This window comes from Catharus ustulatus, chromosome 7 (assembly GCF_009819885.2).
Source record: "Catharus ustulatus isolate bCatUst1 chromosome 7, bCatUst1.pri.v2, whole genome shotgun sequence".
Lineage (NCBI taxonomy): Eukaryota > Metazoa > Chordata > Aves > Passeriformes > Turdidae > Catharus > Catharus ustulatus.
In genome coordinates, this window is record NC_046227.1 from 34,295,270 (window position 1) to 34,319,579 (window position 24,310).

General features: G+C 36.8%; 1 protein-coding gene across 1 annotated transcript in view; it reads right to left on the reverse strand.

Moving 5' to 3' along the window:
- LRP1B (LDL receptor related protein 1B) overlaps positions 1–24,310 on the reverse strand; it is a 470,895-nt gene that overhangs the window by 23,531 nt on the left and 423,054 nt on the right. The window contains exons 77-83 of the mRNA XM_042779456.1: positions 23,769–23,992; positions 23,445–23,551; positions 21,661–21,777; positions 19,707–19,880; positions 19,042–19,167; positions 11,780–11,944; positions 2,980–3,141 (exon numbers count right to left, since the gene is read on the reverse strand). Of these exons, the coding sequence (XP_042635390.1) occupies positions 2,980–3,141; positions 11,780–11,944; positions 19,042–19,167; positions 19,707–19,880; positions 21,661–21,777; positions 23,445–23,551; positions 23,769–23,992 (1,075 nt within the window). The remainder of the gene's footprint in view (positions 1–2,979; positions 3,142–11,779; positions 11,945–19,041; positions 19,168–19,706; positions 19,881–21,660; positions 21,778–23,444; positions 23,552–23,768; positions 23,993–24,310) is intronic.

The window sequence follows — 24,310 nt, forward strand, 5'->3', positions numbered from 1 at the left end:
GGGATCAGCAACCAGAGAGGCTTAAAAGACACTAAATGAGGTTGTTCATTGTTTCTCATTCCCCAGTTCCAGGTACGGAATGGCAATTTGCAGCAGGGGGGCTGTTTTTGGAACAAAAACTACTGCAGTTTGAAAGCTAATACTGAGAGTGATTTTATGTAAGAGCAGTGTAAGGGGCATATGTTTGCATGCACATTGGGACAAAAAAAAAAAAAAAAAAAACCCCACAAAGCCAAAAACCACAAATACGTAGGAATAGGAAGGTCACATGTCAAAACAATTATTAGGTTTTAGGATTGACTGCAGTCACAAACATCTTTAGTCATCTGTAGTATCTAAAATGTTTATGCTACATTTGGGCTGAAATCACAGAAAATTATTTCTTTTTTCTACTAAAAAAAGGGATTTTGGTTTCAGAGAAAGTCACAGCTTGTGGGATCACTGTATTCACTTTGAATGATTGTAACTGTTTCAAATTTTTTATGTAGTTTGGGCCTTAAATGATACAAGAAATGAACTTTAGCTACTCTATGTGTCTTTTTTCTGGAATTTAAAACAGGGAGCTACATTCAAATCCACCAGATTTATGTGTATTTAATAACATGTGCAACGTTAGTAGAATTCTATGTAAATTCAGTCACTTAAATTTATTTCAGCCATGCCAGTGCCTTGACACAGAGCACACATTTAGGTTATTAGCCCTCATGTGAACTAAGCACAGGAGAAATTCTGCATTGGGTAATTGGAGACGATAAGTGTGGGGAAAATAAGGTCTTTGCAAGCTGGTAATACTGCAGGCAAATGTCTTCTCCCTGCCATAAAACCCCACTAATAATATTTTAAGCTTGGGAGCAGGAGTAAAATACCTACACACATTCATGTGTCATCCTTTGCATATGAACTACCTTCAATCACAGCAAAGACAGACTGGAAAAGATATCTGGGAGGAAACCAATCTTTGCAATAATGCCATATGAATGCATTCCAACTGGCATACAAAGTGGAGGTAACTAATAAAGCAAAGGTTCTTGCATATGGGTGAATAAAGCAAAAGAAATATCAGATGGGGCTTTATATACACATTATTTACTGTAGACTGGTATAATCTCACAAAACTTACTGGCCACCAGAAAATGCTCTAAAATATTGTCAGACCTTTTTTCCCCTCTAAAAGACTTAAGTTTTAAATCAGAAAAAGCTTAATTTTATTTTGTATTTTATAGTCTTCAAGTCTCTGTATTGTGTCAGTTTCCCAGACAATCCAAATCTGATAATAAGCACTGTTTAAAAAGTACCTCTAAATTTACATTTAAATTAATTCTCTTAAAAAAAAAAAAAAAAAAAAAAAAAAAAAAAAAAAAGATGTTTGCAGAAGCATTCAACTAGAAACAATTTGTTTGGTATTGGGAAAGCCTCAAGTAAATATTTTTCCTTAATCTGTGTGTCTGTCTGTGCATGATTTATGTACTATACTATTTTCAAATACCCAGTTGTGTTTGCAGATACTTATTTGTGGATTCATGCAGTTTGTTTAATACCAAGGGGGAGAAAACCACAATTACTGCTGGTTTTCCATTCAAAGGTTTCAATTTATTTCATAGTCTCCCAACTGGAAATATATTCAGTTTACTCCAGTACAAATCCTATTTAAGATACACACTATCTTTTTCCTTGTTTGACAGACCTTTCTCTAAAACTAAATACTTTTTGTATCTTGTAGATAATTGTATCTTGTAGATAATTCTAAACCAAACCTTTAAAACAGCTAATTTCCCATCCCTTTTTTTTCTTAAATCAATCCTTCTTCAGCAAATTCACTGAAGGTACAAAAGAGATGATGGCTTTCACATTTAATGTTCTATGACAAGCACTATGACAGTCTAACAAGGCTGTGACAGTCCTTGCCTTTAGAATGTTTCAGTCAAAGCAAAGCAGGAATAGAAAAAAGGAGATGATTAAAAAGCATCATGCAGACCTCAGTAAAATAATTTGTTCTAACTTAAGGAAAGTTGCTTGTCAGTTTTCATTTTTTAAAAGATATGGGGAGGACAAACTGTCATTTGTAAATAAGTGACCAAAAGAAAAAATTCAAGATTATGTTCAAATGTCTTGAGTTACTGAAAAGAGATTATGGTGAAAGAAAACCAAAGCATGGTAAGAAAAAAAATATAAATGAAGTCAGAGTAAAATGCCTATTGGTTGATAATGTACTTTTCTTACTCTTCTGTTAAAGAAGTGAAAAATTAGAGGAACTTGTAGAAAGTGAGAAAAGCCTTTCTAAGGACATAGAAGCCTTCAGAAAACTGTCTCAGTGAGAAGAGGCTGATGGGTAGTGGAACGAAAAAACAGGGAGAAAATCAGGAGAAAATCAGATGTAAAAGACAGCACCTAAGTCCTGAGAAGTCAACAAGAGTAACATTCATAAATCCTTTACAATTTCAACACCAGGATGGGGCAGAAATCATACTCAGGGTGATCTTTGAGCAAATTGAAGAAATATAGCAATGTGAAACTCAAAGCTGTCCTAAAAGTGCTGCTTGCTGGGTTAGAAATAGAAAACAAAGGTAAAGGAGCAGTTTAAAAGACTTTTTGGTCTGCAGAGATTAGAAGGTTCTTTAAACAACTATCTCAATACATTACCAGTATAACAAAACATATGACAATTTGTAGTAGAAAATTTTAACACAATTATCTCATGGCTACTGACAAAGTCATAGCTCCGCTCTACGGCTCATTTATGAAAATAGCAATAAATCATTCCTAAAAAAGCTCTTTCTTCATCTAGCCATGTAGAAGGGGAGAAATATGCTCAAAGATCACCTGAATACATCAGATGACATTGCCTCAGCAGCACGAACAATCTGGGGCTAAATTTAACAACGCTGTAAAAAACAAAAAAAAAATCCCCCACGCGGGCTTTAAACTTCCATAGAACTTTTCCTACAAACCCAGCTGGAAGGATTAGTGGGGATTACTCACAGTACTGGCACCTGTCTCCTGTGTACTCGGGCAGGCAGGCACAGAGGGGCTGGTTGCCAGCAGTGACGCTGCAGGTGCCCCCGTTGTGGCAGAAGCGCTCGCACACCGTCTGGTTACAGCGCGGCCCCGTAAAACCCAGAGCGCAGCTGCAGGTCGGCCGGCCTGTCCAAAACAGAGCAAGCTATTTTATGGTAAAAATAAATACAGATTAAAACAATAATCAGCACTTTATTAACACAGATTTACTGTAAGAATAGGAAGTTTCAGTGTTGGAGCCCAACTGTGATTCTCTAGGAACGCGCGCTGAAACATTGCCTGAATGCAGAACTTTGGAAAATGAGATTGGCTCTGGGAGATATGGGCACTCAAAAGCTACATCTGTGCATTTTTATTGTGCTTGTGCATGTACAGTCATTGACTCATTATTTAAAATATATAATCATCTCAAAGGTGGTCCTGAGCAGGAATTTAGGATATGAGTGCTTCAAACCATTCTGCCATGCTGGGTTCCTCCTGCTGCTGAAGATAACTGTTTGTATGATCACCATTGGTGTCTCTTCAGAGTGCACTACATTATTCTCAAATCTACAAATCTCGGTATATAATCACCTGAAATACAAATATTTACTAATGCACTAATAGCTACACTTTACAGAACAATTTTAATAAACCACAAGTATCTGTGCCTGTTTTGTTATGCCACCCCTCTCAGATAATGAAGACTGTTACATAAAAATTGCTGTCTGGCATCAGACCAAAGATGCATGTAACATCAATATTCAATGTCTGAAAAGCAGTTAACACTTTGGGATGAACATTTGCACACAATGAACTCCTAGTGTACAGCTTCTTTTCAAAGGATTTTAAAATAGTCTTTAAAACCCAATGCATTTTCCTCCTATGATTCTTCTCTATTGTAATTTTCCCATTTTTTTCCTTATCTAAATCTCATGTCTAAAGGATTTATAGCTTTGTTACAATTCCACTGTTTTATTAAACCCTTCCACTTTCTTATCTTATTTTCTTAAGGCTTATCTTCTTTAAAACAAACTTCTAGATCCCATTAATGGTTTTTCATCTCCTGACTTTTCTTTTTTATCTCATTTATAATCTTCAAGTAAATGACCTGATATGTCCAAACAGCCATCTCCCTTTTCACTTCCTAATAAACTATTCTTACTCTTGATTATCTCTTGCAAGACATCATTTTTTCCCCACCCTCCTCTTCACTTTCAATCAACTATAAGGATTTTCTTAAATTTATGGAAACTAAGTTTCAAACTTTTATTTTTCCTGACTTCCCAGGAAGGATAGAGATGAAGATTAAGCAGGACCTGAGCACCCTTCTGAAATAAAAGGGCAGGCAGGATGGGTTGGAACAATAGGAGAACTAGGGTTCCTTCCAACCCAAAACATTTCATGATTCTGTATTTATCAAGGTAACTACATAATGTACTGCATGTGTGATGCAGGATCCCTTTGGACTGGAATTACAGGCATAAACAGGGGAAATAACCTCTCTGATTTTATCATTGACAACCCAATGTATCCACACCTACTTTCCCACTTGCCTCCTACTGTTCACCACGGCTGCATCTCAAACTCTGAGATGTACAACCCTGCTTACCTTGCTGGTCTTTCTTCTCCACTTAGCTGGCTGTGTTATTGAGTAATTAAGATTAAACTGAGTATTCCACAAACCCCACAATTCAAATTTTCTTCTGGTCTGCCTTTCTTTTAATCCTGTGCAATCATTTAAAATCAAATTCATTGGAGAAATTTCCAATGCAGTTGAAGCACCCTCATTTTGCCTCCTCTCTCTGACTCATGCAGAATGATTTATTCAATCTTTTTCCTTCACTTACTTCTTACCCTTCTAGCACGACACCCTTCACGTAATTCTTTTCTCTATTTTCTATTTTAAGCTATGCTAATTTAAAGTGTTTTGCAAATCATCCTAAGGGCCATGAGATCAGTTAGTCTCTTTCTCTAATGAGTACAGCAGGAACAAAACCACTGACCTAAAAATAGCTCCAACTACTTTAATATGCATCAGTCTGGTTATTCATATCTGTCCCCTGTGACTTAAACATTAAATCAAAGATGTTGAACTCAGATGTTAGCACAGATTTCACTTGTTTTTCCCCATGTATACAGTTGTATTTAAATTTCTGCCCCCAAGACAGGAGGTTTCACATAATCCTTCATCTGAATCAGTGTTTCAGTAAAAAAAAGAAAAGATAAAATAGTGATAGAACATAGATCTGGAGGTCTGAAATTCATTTTCATTATTAATACTCTATTTGTTAAAATGATGAGACAATGATATTTTTCTAGTTTGTGGAAAAGATTATTCTCTTCTTTACTAAAGTAGACTAATAAATATGCCAAACTGCTGACAGCTAAATGAAAATTTAATACAGTATAGCCTAAACCCCATTTTTGTCACTCAATTTAACATGGCATTCAGTAATGTTAACAGTCCATTGCCTATTTATACACAGACTGTTGACACCAGAAATAATACTAATAATGACATTTTCATTTGCCTTATTCTCATAAATTATTTCTGAAACAAAAAAAATGGTTCCAGGAGCAGTTTAACAAAACTGCAGCATTAAAACAATGCCAAACAATGCCATAAGGTTTTGTATCATGGAATCAGAACATAGATTTATGTTTCCAAAGGAAACAGTCATGTAACCAAGATGTGACACAAGCCAACCAACAGAAATTGCAGGATGAGCTCATGCACAGAGAGCTCCAGCACCTTCCCTGGTGATGAAATATCAGGGTTAGAGCTCTACAGACACAGAATTAAAAACCCTCTCTTAATTCTTGACCCTCACCACCACAGAAGGATTCACAACACATTAGCATGTAGGAAAATACTCACATGGAGAGTGGTTTATGGAATGCTAAACTGCTTCAAATGCAGAACAGAATTTAATAGAATAAAGGAAAATATATTATGGTGACTCTAAGACATAAGTTATTTTCTGATATAGGATATGAAAAAATAGATGAAATTTTTGACATGGAAATGAAATGTAGTTTTGCCCTTTCTGAAAAAAAAAAAAAAAAAAAAACAAAAAACCCAAAACTCAAAACCAACCAACCAAACAAACAAACAAAGAAACACAAACAAAGCCAAACCCCAAACAAACCAGGGATCAAAACACTTCAGTGTTCAATTAGGTTCAGATACTGAGGCTGTAGTTCCTCCTGGTTTGTCAATTTAATTTGCTACATAATAACTATTGTCTCTATAATAACTTTTCAAATAAACTTCAAAAAATGCTCATAAATATATTGGTTTACTTTCTCTTTAATATGTGAGTGACTTCTTTTGGGAATTCATTCATGGATCCTTAACTTATATTTACATATATTTGGCAAGGATCAGAATTCTAAGGAGATCAATTTTCATTCATGATATTGCCTTAGCAACAGATACTGTGCATTTTCAAGAACTAAATAAACTTTTAAAGAATTTAAAAATAATTGAAACCTACGTCATCAGTATTATTTTTTAAGCTTTCTGCAAGTTTTAAAAAATGAGATCATCCAGATGAATACCGTCATCAAAGCCTACATTATTTATTTCTTCCATTATTCCAGTCTCTTGTAACTTCACTACCAGCAATGAGTGTTCTTAATTTGTTTTGTGTGAATATGAACAATAATTTCAATATTGAACCTGCTGTCACTATTAAAGAAAACAAGGTGGGTCTACTTGAGCTTTCTGTAAGCAATGTCTTGTCCTTTGGAGTTGTTATCAGCAGTCTGTGGGAATCACAATAATTCATTTCTGTGTGGCTGATGAACTATAATTAGCTTTACTGAAACAATAGCAGTGGAGAGGAGCTGCAATATTGAAGATAATTAGTAGGTGAGCTGATTGGGATCTATCCCAACACATACAGAGTCTCTCTGTGTTATTGAAAAGAAAAGGAGAAAAGAACAATTTCTAAATATCTCTGAGTACTCTCAAGGACTGCTCTTTCCAGCTCTGGTGGTTTTGAAACACCACCCTCACCCTTCCCACAGTCCCTGTCCTGCTGACCCCACCATGGAAAACTCCTGGGACCGATGTGGAATTACCAAACCAGGTTCTTCACTGGCAGTGTTTTCACCTTTGTGCTCATAAAATAGAATACAAAATAATATCTTCTTCATACACAATGATTCTTCCAGAATATTTCACACATTTTCATTTAGAGAAAAGACATAATTTTCTTTTTCACTCATTTTGACACAAACATCAAAATTCTGTATGATTAGACATACCTTTTGCATAGTATGAAGGGATTTATCAGATTTTGTGAACTAGTTAATTTTATGTATTTGAGTCAACTGGCAAAGTATTGCTGCAATATTTTTACTTTAAACTGCATGGAGAAACAAAGTGTGTTTTTATGGTAACATTGACTTTTTTTGCCCAAATTCCATTAAACTGGCTTACTGGAAAGTGTTCATTATTACACCCAAACTTTTAATTACATGTCTCAGATGTGTACTTTTAATTAACTGATGACATTTTCTTTGTTCAATTATTGTAGTTCAATACAACTGTCGTAAACTTATAAATTTTAATTAAAGCTGCTCCAATCTCTGGCTATATAACGTTCACATAGGAATTTGCCAAAAGGCTTAGCAGTAAGTAAGCCAACAGTGAATAATCCCTGAATTGCCAGTGGGATTTGTTTAACAAATTAACATTTGTGTGCAGATAATGAGGTTCTACAACTTAACACATCCAGCAAAGATTTAGCACAATCATGTTTTAAAAAATTAGTAATACTCTGCAATTTACTTAATTAGTTATCACATTACTATTCTATATTAGGTGGAGAAGGAGAAGAGGATTTACACATTCACTAGAACACACACATTCACCAGAAGAGCATTTTGCATGCTACATCATTTTATTTGGATGAGAATATGAAGCAAGGTTCATTCCCAGGAAATCTCATTTTTTTGAGCCAGAAATCAGTAAGGAAATTCCCTGATTCCTGGGGAAGCTTCCAGCTGTGGGAACCCTTTGGAAGCATCATCTCATGAGGCTAAAATTGCTGGCAGTCCCTAAGATCTCCAGAGGCCACGTGTGACACTTGTGAGATAACTGCATCAAAGCTGTTAGAATAACATGTGAGAATTGACAAAGGCAATTCAAGCCTCCAAGAAAGAGAGGGTCAAGCAAATGAAATTATCACAGGTCATTCATATTTTGCAGATGGGTTAGATTTGTACTGTCACATGTACTGTCACATGTATGGCTTCTGCAACTTCAGAGGGAAAATTGTCATCATTTTGAACAAAAATACGCTTTTAAAAAAAAGGCAAAATTGGGAAAATATGTAGAACTTTACTGCATGAGTTTAGCAGGTCAGTTTGATGAGTCAGATGTATAATGGATCAGAAGTATGACTGGTGCTTGTTGAGGAGTGCTTGTGAGCACTGCAGTACAGGGGGAAGCACACTCAGACAGCAATCTGCAGATCAAAGTCAAATGATACTGAACTGACTGAATTTTAAAACAAAAATATTTTTACGGAATTAAGGGAGTTTTTACCAAAGCCAGTTTGCAGTACACCTGTTGGAACACAGGGATTTACAGGGTGTGTCACTTGTAGACCTGGTTTAGTGGTGGACCTGGCAGAGCTGAGTTAAGGACTGGTCTCAACCTCAGAGGTCTTTTCCATTCTAAATGATTCTATGATTCTATTGCTGTCAGACAGATTAACCTGGTGGGACTAACTAAAAATACAGACAAAACATAATGCTGAAGTTCTAAAACCATTAATGAAAAACTCAGCAATTCGGGGTAATAAAGAACAATTTCATCCCTGTACATAGAAATGTGCAAGAATGAAGCAACAACAGACTAACAAGTCTCACATGAATCCAGCACACAGATCAGCTCTGCCTGGAAGGCTGAGACAAGGAGAAGGCTGGTCTGGATTTCACACCCTCAGTCCAGCTGCAAAGGGCTTGTGCATCCCCTGCAGCTCCAAGAGCCCTGCCCAATTCGACGGCTGTGTGCTCAACTGGAAAAACAAAATGGTTGCTGTAAAAACACTTGAAGAATTAAGATTTCTTGGTTTAATTACATTTTTCAATGCTTTTGGGAAGTCCAGTACAACTTCTTTCTATAAAACACATAACAGCCTTGGTACATCAAGGGGCAGATCAAGCTGTGATAAGGAGCATCTCACTGGCATGCTAGTTTGCTTCAGTAACACACGATTCATGGACTGATAGAGATAAGAAATACAGCCTGATAAGAAATAGAGATTTCCTCTTAATAGAATATTTACAGGGTCCAGGGGCTAGGCGTGCAAGGAAGATGAGATGCACATCACCTTGAAGATTTTATCTGGAATATTGGATGGAGCCACTGTGATTTAGAAAGACACGAGGCCTTTTTTCCCCATTTCCAGCACATGAAAGTTATGGTGTGGGCTTCAAGGCACAGCTACCCTCATGAATTGGAAATGGCAGATAGGACATCTGGTTAACTTGAAATATGACTCTTAAAAATTTGATGAAACTGAAGGGGCCCAGCACAGCACAATAATACTCCTGTCAGTGGGCATGCACAGGTACAGCCATCAGAGCCAGCTCTGTGCTGCTCTCAGCTCTTAAAGGCACACTTTGGTCATGTCTGCTACAATAAACTTTAGCTGCTGTTAAAGGTTCAGATTCCTCCAAATCAGGCAGTTGAACAATGAAATGTGGGCTGTGGTGAAACCCATGCTGGCTCTCTGGATGCACTTTAGTGCAGACACATCATTCCATCTGGAACCAAGCATCAGGCTCCTTCCTGCCTCCCTAGGCTGATTCCTGCCTCCATAGGCTCATTCCTACCTCCCCAGGCTGATTCCTACCTCCCCAGGCTGATTCCTGCATCCCCAGGTTGATTCCTGCATCCCCAGGTTGATTCCTGCATCCCCAGGCCCATGTTAAGAATTCAACAAAGTGCACTGCAGACCCTGCTCATATCTTGCCTCTACCCACGGGTGGCAAAACCTGCTGCACTAATTGTTTTAGAAAGGCTGAGAGATTTCAGAAGCTGGATTTAGCAGGAAAATGAAAATTAAAAATATCCATGTGACAGGATAGCTGTGTGAGCACAGCAAGTGTGAGCTGCCAGGGAGAGGGAGAACAAACTGCTGGAGGTGAGTGAGCCCTGTGGCTACTGCCAAAAGAAAAGGATTAAATAAAACCCTGGGGTCTCTGCAGAGCTCACAATGGAGCTGAGTTCCAGGAGCCAAGTTATTAATTTTATTAAGCCTTTTAACCCCACAAAAGAATCAATTAGATTCCAGACATGTAAAAATGTGGGAATAAACATCCTCTCTTCAGATGATGAGGATGTTCTGCACACCACTTAAACCATCACTTCCATTCACTCACACGTCCTCACTTAGCATTTATTGATCTCACCACATTGATAAAAATCGCTGCTTATCATTTGTGTCAGTAGTTCCATCAGCTGTTAGGAGCAGTTTAAAGTCTAATTCATCAACTTCCAGTACAAGTAATTCTCATTTTCTGATATTTAGTCATTATTATGAACAACATTATTAACCCTCAACTACTCAGAATTGAAAGAATAAATTACCAGGCTTGCATTCACTTGGAATTTTGCCACCACGCCTCAGTCAATGGGAGGAGGCTCCAGAGCAGCAGCAAGTGGGGCTAAATTACCAAACTACACAGGCTAAGGTTAATTAGCAAGGAGTGCTGAGGAAATCTTTACCATCTAAGCCCACTCTGCCATGGAGAATCAGATACACAATTCTGCATTACAGGGAGGATTCTCTGTGCTGAACAATCACAAACTTCTCAAGATCAGGTGCCTGGACTTTCATCCAGAGGGTGGTGGCCACTTCATCACACAGGAGAAAATGATTCACAGCATCTTAAGCAGATGAAATCTTCTGAAGAGGCAGCAAACTCTTCTCCAGATTTCGTATTTTCAATCAAATATTTAAATGTTCCTTGAAGCAGAAAATAGAGTTCTACTTCTTTGTCACAGAATTGCTGTATTTTAGAGTACTTTTTACACTTTCCCTCTCTAGCCCAAACATTATACAAGATACAAAAGGTTATGTGCCAGGACAAAGACCAATTGTCAAGCACCTGCTTTTTAACAGGATAAACCCCCTGAAACAAGGAGATGTAATTTCAAATTCCTTCAGGAAAGTGAAGGATCTGAGTTCTCATCAACAGAATCTTCCTGAGAATTAGATGAGTAAAATTCCTGTTTGAACTCCAGTAAGACAAAAGGTAAAGGACTGAGGTCTGGTATTTCAGCAAATATCTCTGTGTATGCACATATAAATTTAGGGGTGAATTGATACAAATTTAGAGAAGATGTATGGATTTGTTGTAGATGTAGTTTGACTGGATATTTTGCTTTAAAATTCCTCAACATATGAATCTTTACACTGAATAGTCACTTATATTCTCCCTTTTCTGTATACATTTTAATTGTGCTGGAACATCCAGATAAGTGAATGAAAAGCCCTCCAGAAAAGAATATGTGTGTAATTACAAAGAATATGTGTGGAATACACACTATATACACTATATATATAATATATATATAGTATATATAGTATATAGTATATAGTATGTATACTATATACTATATACACTGCTAATCTGCATATTGTTTAAGTACAGACAAAGCAAATAAAGAGGAAAAAGTACCATAAAAAGGAGCAAATTCAAACACTTAATGCAGGTATAACAGCAAGACAGAGCTCAGAATCTGTTCAGAAATACTTACCAAGGAGAGAGGCCCCACAGGTCCCTCCATTCTGGCAGTAGTTGTGGCAGTGATTGGTTTCACACCTCTCACCAGAGTAGCTTGGCCAGCAGTGGCACCGGGGATCCCCCTTCTCATTTATGATGCACTTCCCTCCATTCTCACAGGTTAATTTACAGCTGTCATCTGCAGCAAGAGCACACACACACACAGAGCTTGAACAACCCCAGCTTCATGTAAGGGCAAAACAGGACCTTGCCTCAAACCCAGTCATGGATCTCTATCAGTGAGGGGCAAATCCTCCTTTTCAGAATGGAGAAAGTAAATTATCCCCTCTATTTCCACAGTGACAGAAAAAACCCACACAACTTTGGGGACCATGAACCCTGGAAAGGTGCCAGGAGCTGCAGAGTTGGTGGGAGCTCCTGCATGGCACAGGGAAGTTGGACTGCCTGAGATCTGAGTTAGTAATGATAATATGAATTTTTGTTTGAAACTATTATTCCTAGTTTGAGAACTGGAAAATTGAATGTTGGTTTCATCTGGGAGACCTCAGAAAACTTCCCAGTCATTTTCTGTTGACCTCAGTCCTTTTTTATGAGCCTTTTTTGGATCTCTCTTCCACACTCTCTGCTAACTAACAGCCTTCTCAACTAATCCCTGTCCAAAATATTTGAAACTAAATTAGCCTTTAAATCCTCTTCAAAAATTGGTATTTGCATGCAAACTTGTTGCTCCTAAGTAATCTTTTCTGATAATTTCTTTTTTTTTTTTTTTCCTGCTCAGACTGTAAAATCCCTGAGAAGAGAAGCTGCTCTGCAATCACAATTCTTGTGGGAGCAGTGCCACCCTCTCAGTGGTGAGGTGTAAGGGGACACAAACTCTGCTCAGGCCAGATCTTTACTTAGAGTTGTGCCTGTCTTAGAAACACTTGGAACAGCAAACTTCTATTAATTTCCATGAATAAGGTATAAAATCACTCAATGATAACAACAACAAATTAGTTATAGATGGGAACACATACAATGCTCAAACATACAAACAGCTCTAATCCTGAAGAAGCAGAAAAGCTCCTTTCCAGCCCACAACATGCTTTCAGCAACGAGGCTTCATCTGTCACATTGCAAAGCAACCCTGTGAAGCCAGACTGCTTCCTAACTAGCCCAGGAATTGAGCCAACATGGCTTTAAACAAGAGGGATTCCACAAGCACCAAGAACTTTTCAATAATACATCCTCCAGCTGCTGAGGTTGCTGAATTCATCTGCTTTAGCCCAACAATTCATTTTAAAGAGTGAAAGTTCCTATTTGTCCCTTCCTGGTTGAGGTCTATCATTGACTGGCACAACACAGCATCTCCTTTGAGGTTTAAAGAAACACATTGTGCTGCCAGTGCAGAGTTTAGAGTGTTGGATATTCCCTACCCAAACAGTTCTCTCCACAAAGAACTCTGCAAAACCCAGGAATACAGCTGTGCTTGTGCAGAGCCCTTTCTTTGGGTGCTCCCAAATCCTTTCCTGTCTGCCTGTTCCCCTCCTCAGCAGGGTCTGCTGCCTCCCTTCACAGCCAGTGCAGGCACAAAACTTGGGATCCAACCTATTGAAACAAAATTTCTGGAAACTCTCATCTTTTAGATAATTGCACCTTTCTAAAATTAAGCTGTTACTAGGCAGGAAATCTTAAAGTTCCTGTAATGCCCTGACTGGCAGCTCATCATTTCATGTATTCTACAATAAAAATATGAAATCCTGTTTCCACTGGATTTTTTTGTGCCCATTCTGGATATATATACAATTGCTGTAAGAAAGCCACTTTGTATTTGGGAGTTTGAGGATGCTTCAGTGCTGTATTAATTTGGGTGGTTCATTAAATCCTTTGATGTTCCATGAACCGTTCTTCGGTTACTCGTTACAGGAATTGTTTGAATGGATAATGTAGCATATCTTATTGGAGAGAAGGTCTATTTTTGTTTTGCTTATCTTATCTGTTTTGCTTATCATTAGTCATGAGTTTATGGAGCAGAACTTGGCAAAAACAGAATAAATAACAGTGAAGTACAGACAACTGCTCATTTTTATGAACCTTTCTGATAGTACATTAAAAACATGTTCTGTTTCTCTTTTAGAGAAAATTAAGATATAAAATTAAGGAAAAAAATATGGAAATTACTAGAGATTTCGTTCTCTGTGGAACATTTTAAATTCAAGAGTTTCAGTACAACTCTAATATGGAACAGAGAAATGGTAATACAGCAATTTTGGACTTTCAATAAGCTAAGAAAGAGGATTGAAAGATGCAGTGGAAAAGGTAGTTTTTAAATAGTATAGTAGACTTGAACAATACATGGGGTTTAATGCTGTTTCTTTGTTGTCTGGAGGTAAATGCAAGAAACAAATTACACTGATTCACATCAACTGAGTACAAAAGGGGATGACATGCCTGCCTTTGTGTGGGAGACATGAGCAGAACGGTTCCATAGGAGAAGACAGGAAAAAAAGGAATACAGGAGAAAAATACAGAAGAATTAGTATAAAAAGCTGAATACAGTTAATTAGAATTACTGAAAAGAAGTGAGAACAGGTCTAGCAAGTACCCATCCTTGGAACAAACTTGTTAAAAAGACAAAATCAGAAAAGTTTCTAACTCCAGTCTTCAGTGCTGCTCTGAGTTTGCTAAACTCAGACTTGAACACCTCTCAGCTGCTCTTTTCACTTCTGAAATGACAGCAGTATATCATTTCACTTGTCATCCTACCCCTAGTCTAGCTACTGAATCTGTCTAACATGAAAGAAAGAAAGGATTACAGATCATGTAATTTTATGCATTATCTCCTAATCTGGATATTTAGCCTTCTGCTGCCTTGTTTTGCTTATTTCAATCTTAACATCTTTAATACATAATCAAAGAATTTTGATTTGCCATTTCTCTTATGCTTTTCTTCAAAAGAAAATTGTTTGACACAAACATTAATAGACTTTGGCTTATCAGCTTCATCTTTGACTCTTCCCTTTTACTGGAAGCAAAAGGAAAATCTTACAAAGAGGAAACACTGATAAAACAGCAAATCAAAGCTTTGTGAACTCTACTGGTATTTTTTTCTTTCCCTTGTTCCATTTTTTGACATTCCATTCCTCTCCCACACTTACACAATACACAGCTTTTATTGGTATTTCTAAAACAACCCTATTCTTTCCTGAGGACAAAATGCATCTTTTTGCTATTTTCTCCCTTTTGAAGTATCCCCCAATTTCTGGACTAGACAAGTTAAATGGGGAGATGATGTTATGGAGCACAAGGTTCAGGACCTACATTCTTTGGGACAAGAAGAGTTTCCCTCCCCACAGTGGGAAATACTCATCCCATGGGGCAGGAAGTTATTTGCTCTTGGCTCTCCCTTGGACAAAGGTGCAGCCCATCCTTTACTGAGCTGAATGCACCTAATAAAGACAGAGAGCAGAGTTCTAACCTTGAGGTAAGGCTGTATAAATCTTCCTTCAGATGAAAGTTGTACTACACCTGCCAGTTTTCCATACGCTGAAAAGTATCAGAACAAGTTGTTCTCCCCAAATTTTGTCTGACTGCTGTAAGACAAATGTTTCTCTTTGTTTTTGCTTCACCTTTTTTTTTCCACTTAAAAAAATTGTGTTTTCTTTACAATTTTAAAAGGAAGAGAATGGGTAGAAAAAGAATGTACAGTGAGAAAATCTAACTGGCACTCATTTACTTCTGTACTGGGAAACACCCCTTCCAACAACAACCCCTTTGTAAGTACACAAGAAATGCTGTAAAAAGAAGATTTATTTTTCTTTAAACCAGAAGTAGATTTCTTTGTGACCCTTATTTTTTTGATATCTAAGCACAACTCCCAAGAAGATACCATGGACCAAACTGCAGTAGCTCCTCCTCCCTGGGGCAGACTTTGGGGTTGAACAAGAAGACAAACAGGGATGAACCTCCCCAATCCCAGCCAAAGCACCTTCTCTGCCTGCAATCTCTCTATGCAGTGTGCAAATCCCCACAGGAACGTGCTGAGGGAGGCAACATGATAAATGAAATGTTCCATCTCTGTTCTTTGGAATTTTTTCCTCGGGCTTTCCACTCAACCAAAGGAGCAGAAAGGTTCCCCTCTTAAGAGGAAAGTGATAAACGTGAGGCTGCAGAAGGGAACTCCTGGAAGTGTTCATTTCTCCTGCTCGTTCAGCCACAGCACTCAATGTCTTCCTGCACTGCCAGTCTCTCCATTTTCATCCTCTGGGTACATTTTCAGCTTCAATGTGCTGCACAGACAATTAGATACAAGAAACCTGATGGATGCAAATCCAGGCGTCTCTTTTAGGAAAATGAGGTGGTACTCTGCTCTTTCCTTTAGGAAAACTAAAGGGTAGTTTCTAAACTCAGAAAGTCCAGCCTGTTTTAGTCTATAAATAAACCCCAAAAGAACTCTGGTCTGTCAGTCACAGTCATCCAGGGAGAAATGAGATGGGAGCTTATCTCAGAAAACACTTGTACTCTTATGGAAAACATTCTCTATGATGTAACACAGCCATATGTTGTAATGATTTCAGCCTGAAAACTCCAAATCAGCCCCTGGAGCTGTTTCTCATCAGTTCTTGAGGTGCTGGGGAAACAGCTGTCTGAAGCAATCTGCATGCAGCACTACAGAAAGCCACTGAGGAGACAATACTTAAAATTCTTCATGTAGGACTCGTGAAGAAAAATAACACAATGGACCAAGCCAGGAGTAACAGGATGCAGAATTTTAGGACTTAGCTAATTTTCTTCTGATTAAAAAAAAAAAAAACAAACAAAAAAACCTGAACAATCCAGAATCTGACTCAGTTTTTGGGATATAGCACAAGGAACAGAGCAAGACTGAGATTACCTTGCAATCACCAACCTTTAAGGTAAACAGACTAAGAAGAAATTGAATTGAATTGGGGATGGCTGTCCCATTTTGACTCTGCCAAGTCATAAAAATCTATCACTAGTTTCCTTACTGCATTTAAAAATACCCAGAAAACACTAAAATGCATTAAAAATTATTATGAATATTCTGTATTCGTCTATTTTCGATTGCAACTTGAATGATATATTATTCAAAAAGTACAGTTCAACCCTACTAGTTCTTGATATCCACAATTGCTAATTTCTAAGACTTCTTACACAACCTAAAATAGATGTGTGCAAATACAATAAAACCATAACACCTCAAAAACCAGAAGACCACCAAAATCAACAAGAATATCTTGACTGACTTTGAATCAGAATTTTATTGCAGACCAACAGAAAAAAAAAATAAATGTCTGCATAACCTCCCTTTGGATTGTCAGGTCACCCTCCAACAGTGTACAGCCAAGGAAGGCAGGATTTTCTGTTTTGGGTTTCTGGCATCCTGAATTGTGCCAAAAATGTTCTGAATAGCTTTAAACAAGGTGAATGTGGGCTCTGGAATATTTCAAATACATTTTCTAGATCTTCATCAGAAAAGGAAAACTGCAGCTCCTAGGTTTTATTCCATACTGTATAACCCCCTGAAGGACAAGTACCTGATTTTTAAATGGATTTTTTTGTTTGTGGGCTCTTAGTGACCTATTAATGGCAAGTGACTGCTAGTCAGCCTTTGGTTATAAACCTGAATCAGTTCAAGATGCTGATCTTGGGATCAGCACTGATCTTTCCAGAAATCTCTACTGGTCCTTGGAAGCTGACGTGGAGTGTCAGAAAGAGACATTTAACATTCACTTACACTTAAAAAAAAAAAAAAAAAGTACAAAAAATTATTAGAGAGTACTATGATACAGAAATTTCAATTAATAATTTGCTGTCTGTTATACTACCAAACTTGCAGTCTACTATTCCAAAATAATACAGATTTTAAAATGGTTAAAAAAGGCCTACATTACACATTACTTGAAATACAATTGTAAATAAAAAACAAAGGAAACACTTATTCAGCAGCCCTTTAAAAAGCCATAACAGATATTGCAGCCATGGGAAGGTACTCAAAATTATCAATATATTAAAAATGCTTCTCTAGGCATTTTCTGTCTATCCATAAAAATTTATAACAAGTCATTTAAAAACCCCTTCAGATCTTTCTTTAATAAAAACACACATTCCTGAAAACATTACCACAGCACAATCTTCTGCCCACAAGTAAAAAATGGAGCCTTATTGAAATTATGAGTTCAAACTGGTACAAGTCAGCAGTGAAAAACAAATTTATTTTATTTGTCCATTCTTTAACACCTAAGTAGTAACTATGGGTAATTTGAAATAATTTTCAGGTGGTGCTGTAACAGCAGAAATTCTTGACAAGTGCCCACCTGAGATGGATAAAGAGCTGAAACTTGGAGGGGCAGGGAGGGTGTTCAGACTGATTTATGGCCAGAGTTGGAAAGTTATTAATACCACATCATGAACCACTAAAACACAGTCCTGTTAATTCAGTGTTTAAAGCCTAGTCAGCACAGATCAGTGAGATTTTCTCCAGAGAATTATGACATTTCAGGTAAATTAATTTAATTGCTAAATTGAGCACTTTAAGCACAGAGGATTTCAAAATATCTGTCACTTGCACTTTTGAGCCTGGAATTAAATATCAGAAAAACATCCTAATACACACAAGAAATGCTATTCTGTGATTTCTAGGACATTTTAAAAATTCACGCTGGCTGAGAAATCATTGCAGCAGTGTGACCAAGCTTGGTTTGGCCTAAATTAGAGTGAAGACAGTTTTAAAGTACTCAACAATCTATTGAAAATATTCTCTCTGCATCCCTAAAATACAGTGAGAATTTAGAGGCTCTTTTCTCATGAAATCTGATTTCCTGTGTCTCAGTATTAGTCATTATAGAGGTTCCCAGAAGACATAATTTTAGATAAAAATGCTGCAGGTTTTTTTCCTTTGGCTGTTACTTCAAAGTCATTATTATTTGCTACATTGCTCTCACTGCCTTTCCACCACTGCAGCAGTGTTTTTTCTCCTAAATGACTCATGTTTAATTTGGGATCCAAAACACCCCAGTGCTTTTCAAACTTCTTTTGGTCAGTATTTATACCCAGTCCCTTTTAAGTATCACCTTGTTAAGCTGAAAGCTCCTTTTTCATTTTGATGGATATTAGCAGGGGAGGTATTTTTTTTTTTTAATCAGGGATTTTGTTTCTTCACCTGTCCTTTCAGTTTCAGCTAATGTGTGTTTTGAACAACATCACAAAACTCTGCAATGGCCAAAACTGACCAGCTGTTTGTTTTCTGGTTTTCCTGCAGTTTTCAGTACCTACCTAGGAGGCTCTGATCAATGCATGTTCCATTCATCAGTGACTTTCCTTCTGGACAAGCACATGTTGCACCAGAAGGGTTGAGTAAACAAATGAATTCACACGTCAGGTCCAAGCAGGGATTAGGCACTGTTTGAAAAGACAGAATATTAGAAACATTGATTTTTTACTTTTTTATCTAAAAAATTTAGAACTGTGTTCTAAAAGCTAAGAAAAGATAAATAATCAGAAGGAAAGATAAATAATCAGACACAAAAATTTTGATGCACTTCCACTTCCCAGGATATCAACAGCCCCAAGTCCATGTACACCCTCCCTCAAACAGCAGTGCAAAACCCACAGAAGCACAGAATTTATTCCATTACCAAAAAAATGTATTGGTAACATGGAGTGAAAAATTTCATCTGCTTCTGGCTAGAGGGATCGTTATTCATCTCTTTTCTAATTTATTTTTATATCTCAGTTACAATGCAGATACAAAAGGCATTTGTGTAAAAATTTATCCAGCATCTTTCTAAGTGAGTGAAAACACATCAAAATTATATAAAGAAATATGAATAAATCTATTTTCAGTTTGTACATTCAGGCTCTGGTTTATATTTATACAACTTGGTTACTTTTTCCCCCCCTGAGGTGATATTGAATTTAAAGTAATTATGCTTACTCACAGTCCATTTGTTTGTAGCGGTGAAAAATCAAGGCACTTTTTGCTTTATCAACATCCACACTTAGATATTCTACAAGGCTCTTGCCAAATTTGTGCACTCTGAAAGCACCATTCTTAGGGCCTGCTCCATAAATGTAATCCTCAAAAATGTCAATTCTGTGTGGATGCAGTAAACCTTGAATAAAAAAGAATAATAAATACATATTCATATTCAAATTATAAACAAATTCTAAAAATAAAAACTTAAAGTTATTATAATGATTAAACCTAAGGACATTAATTTTTCAGACAGCTTGTTTGGTCCCCACAAAAACTACCTTTATAAAGGCAATTTTCCTCAAAGGAACTCTTCCCATTTTGCAGGCAACTTAAATGTCAAGCTTTTTATCAGTTTTCCACACAATTGAGTCTCAGAAACTGGCTGATCATTTGAAAAAAAAGGAAACTCTGTAGTAACATCTCACTAATTAGAACAGACTTGTTCTACCTGTTGTACTTTAGGTACAACACTTTAACTAGATGTGTGTGACAAGGAAGAAAGAGGTCATTTTGCTTCACATGAAAGAAATTATTCTGACAAAACATTTCTTCAGCTCCTTCCTAACATATTTGAAATGCTGGTTTTTGTACTACGCTTGTTTTAATTCACAATTATAGTAAATTACTGCAAAAGAAATTGTTAACTCTGCCAACTCCTCACTTTTAAGAGCTCTGGGGGCCACCAGTTGGATTTTCTGTGTACAGCTGGCAGTAGAATTTCACATTTACCCTCAATAAGGCAACGGCTTCTAACTAAAATCTCTTTGTCTGAAGCCATGAAGAAACAGAATTTATCATTCCTTGTGCCTGCTATTTTCTCCATTTACTCTAAAAATAATTTTGTATTTCCCTTGTATTTACTTAATTTTGTTAATCAGCCTTTATTTTTCCTATTGTTCCTTCATGCTATCAATGCTTGGTACTCAGTATTTAATTTTAAAAAAAAACCCCATATGAATTCTAATTAATTATTTTAGGCTTGGTTACTTCAATGGTTTGAAGATTTTTTTTTTCCCTCATTGTAAAGCAATTTCTAAACTCCCTCAAGTTTTATTTGATCCAGTGCTACAGGAGGTTGTGGTCAGATCCCTATACTCAAAGTGACCTCCCTTCCAGATGATTATCTTCATGTATATTGATACAAATTGAGGAATAAAGTACTTTTAAACCAAAATAAGATTATTTCAATCTTGTCCTACCCAATTGGGATTATGAGACATTCCTCCTGGTATGTTCCAGAACATCCTGGTGAATTCTGGGTTATAACACTCAATAGCACCAGGTAAAATAACCCTGATGATTCTCCAGAACCAACTGCCCACTAAGCAATCCTCCCCAAAAGACTGCTTTCAAATATCTTTTAATGTGTTCCTCTTATTTTCTACTCAAATTTCATAAATTTCTTACTTAATAAATTGTTAAAAAGCCATAGTGCAATTGAAAACAGCTTGCTTCACCAGAATCTCCTTTTTTTTATCAAAAGGAACTTTCTTCATTCACATTTTGTTAGCAGAATTCTGTGATTACTCACTGACCTGAAAGCCAAGTCTGTTTCTGCTCCCAGAACTGATTCAGATACACTGTTCTACAACCCCTAAAACTCCAATTCAATGCAGACAGCTCTAATAAGTCCAAGTGAGATCAAGCCTAAATGTTACTCAATAATACCTAAACTTGAAGAACTTCACATATCATTGAATCTTTGTTCCTCTTAGGTAATTTTATTTTATTATCTTAAAGCTAAAATTATCTTTTTTAAAACACTTGCTTAGATAATACTTGAAGCTTTGTCTAATAAAACATAAAATATTACTCAATAATCACTGATTCTTGTTAACATAGCTCCTATGAATAGTGAAACTTCAGCCAAAAAAATAAAATAAATAGGAATCATGCTTTACCAAGGCTCTGCATACCTTGTTTGGTGCTCACAGACACAACTGAGTCGGACCCATCAAAAAGAACACTGCCAATAACAGATAACTCAAAATCAGCCCAGAACAAGCGCTGGCTGAACTGATCAACTACGAGACCTACAAAGGAGATAAAGTTCAAATAGGAACATAGAACCTGAAAAAAAATTAGTATTTTTATATGACTGTACATTTTTATGTCATTCATATTCTTATGTACACAGAATATTGTGGTAATGAAAAGACTTGACTGGAAACCAAAGAGAATAAAATATAAGAGCTCCATTTAAACCTTCCCTTGGGGCAACCATGGTTTTTTACTTTCTTTATCTACTCTGCCCAGGGTCAGCACCTTTTCTAACCCATTCTCCTCAGCAGGTAGAGGTGTAAATACCAGGTGGGAATTAAAAATAGAATCAAATCCTCTAACCTGTTCTCCCAACCAAAATCTAATATGTGAATTGCACCAGAGTGATCCTGTGTTAAAAACAAAGCTTTCAGAATTCATGGAATCTTTGCATCCTGTTTCCATGCATATTTAACTGTGTTCTCATTTTTTATCACCAATACTTCCCATGCATTCTAACAGAATTAAAAATCTGATTATACTAATTAAATTAGTGCTGCCAGACTTAAACAGCAATATTGGCAGAAATATATATATATATATATATTCATCTCTATATGAAAAGAAAACAAAAGAGAATAAAAGATCGATGGTATTATGAACATCCAGCCTCTAGGTAATAATTAAATAGTTTAATCAAGTAGTCCATGCTTCATAGAGGAAGATTAAATGGTTAATTTGCCATTTTAGGTCATGTCAAAAACTTCAGCCTGAAGAAAATATTGGAGCCATAAAATAATTTCATTCTGAGCTTTTGAAGTTGCAGTGAATCTTTAATAAGAAAAGGAAAAAGGTATTTTTCTTCCTATTTATGTAAGTAGGTAAGTCAGAAAAAATACATCAAAAGAAATTATACATAACAGTGAAAATACTCCTCTAAAGGTCATAAATTAATCAGCTACAGATAGATGAGAGGAAATAGAGAAAATCTGACTCATAGACCAGAGAAATATGTTTACATTTAGAACTCCATTTTAAAAAACCATCTTTAAAAGAAACGCTGGCATCCAGGGATATGGCTAAGGAGAATAATTTCTGGTAAAAGGGAATCACAATGTGTCAGTTCTGTGTAAGGGGTGTGTTTTAGAAGCAGTCCCCACTCTCCAGCTTTAAATTATTCTTTGCATTTTAATGAGATGATTTAAATACAAATTAATAAATAACTAAAATTCTCAATGTGTCTTCCACGGTATCAGAGATAAAATAAGTATTTCTGTTTTATACATATAACACTCCTGTGATAGTCATTTCTGTGTAAATCCTGTGAAGTCAAGCCCAAATGCTCAAACTCTCACTCCCTCTTATTTGAAATAGGAAATCCACATGTGGTAATAAATTTAAGAACAGTGTAAACAATATTAGTAAAGTACTATTTGGGAGGAAATATTCAAGGTTTGAACTCTTTCTTTCCATTCCCTCTACACGGGCCTATGTTAAATATATGACAAAAAATTAATAAACTCCATGAACATCTATTTTCTACCATGAAGTAAAGCAAGAAAACACAGAAGGATGTCACTAAAGTATCTTCAGGCAGAAGACATAGGAAAATTCCAATTTCTTGGGCGTTTTGTCAGGTGTATTTTTTTTTAACTGAGAAACTGATGAGTGAATAAAAAACCTGTGAGTACCAGGTATTTGGGAAAAAGAAGATGTTTACCTGTAGGTCTTTGCAGGTTCTTTTGAACCAGTATCCTTCTCAGAGTGCCATCCATAGATGACTCCTCTATATGAGACCGATCCCCAATCACTGTCCAGTACATCATCCTGAAAACATTAAACACTAAAATTAACCTGAATGCCTACACAGAACCTCAAAACACTTCACTGATGCTCAAGTGCTAACATTCCTTAGTTTAGTTGAGCAGGAAATTAAGTGAACAACTTGGAAAAGTTAGCTTGGTAGATATAATTTTGTTTCTCTTGCCTTGTTTTGCAATTTTATTTGAATTACCAAATCAGAGTGATGTTGAAGGATACATACCCCTTTTTAGGATTCACAGCAATTGCATATGGTTCTCCTGCAATGCTGGTGAGGAGCCTGGTGCAGTTTGGTCCTCTCAGCTGTCCCACATTGATGGAATACCTCAGGCTGGTCCAGTGCGTGGTGTAGTAGCTGAACCAGTGCATCCGGGAATGGTCAGTCCAGTAAATGTTCCCAGCCACCCAGTCCACAGCAATGCCCCTGGGCCTTTTGAACTCTGGACACTAAAAGACAACAGATGTTGCAGTCAGATTTGTGGAAATGGTCTTCCACAGCAGCTGCACAGCCACAGATTAGTGTCATTTTTTTCAGAAACACTGCACTGGAAAGATGCTAAACTGCACCTGGTGGAGTTCAGCTCTAAAGGATCTGCTGACTATTCCATGCAGAAGAACAAGTCAATGCTTCAAACCTGTTTTCTCAAGTTTAAGGCTACCCAGGCAGAATCAGGCAATCTTTGGACCGACCTTTACACCATCTTAGGGAAAAGTCACTTTGGCACAAATTACTTGAACTATTAATATTGAAGCCAACAAGTGTTA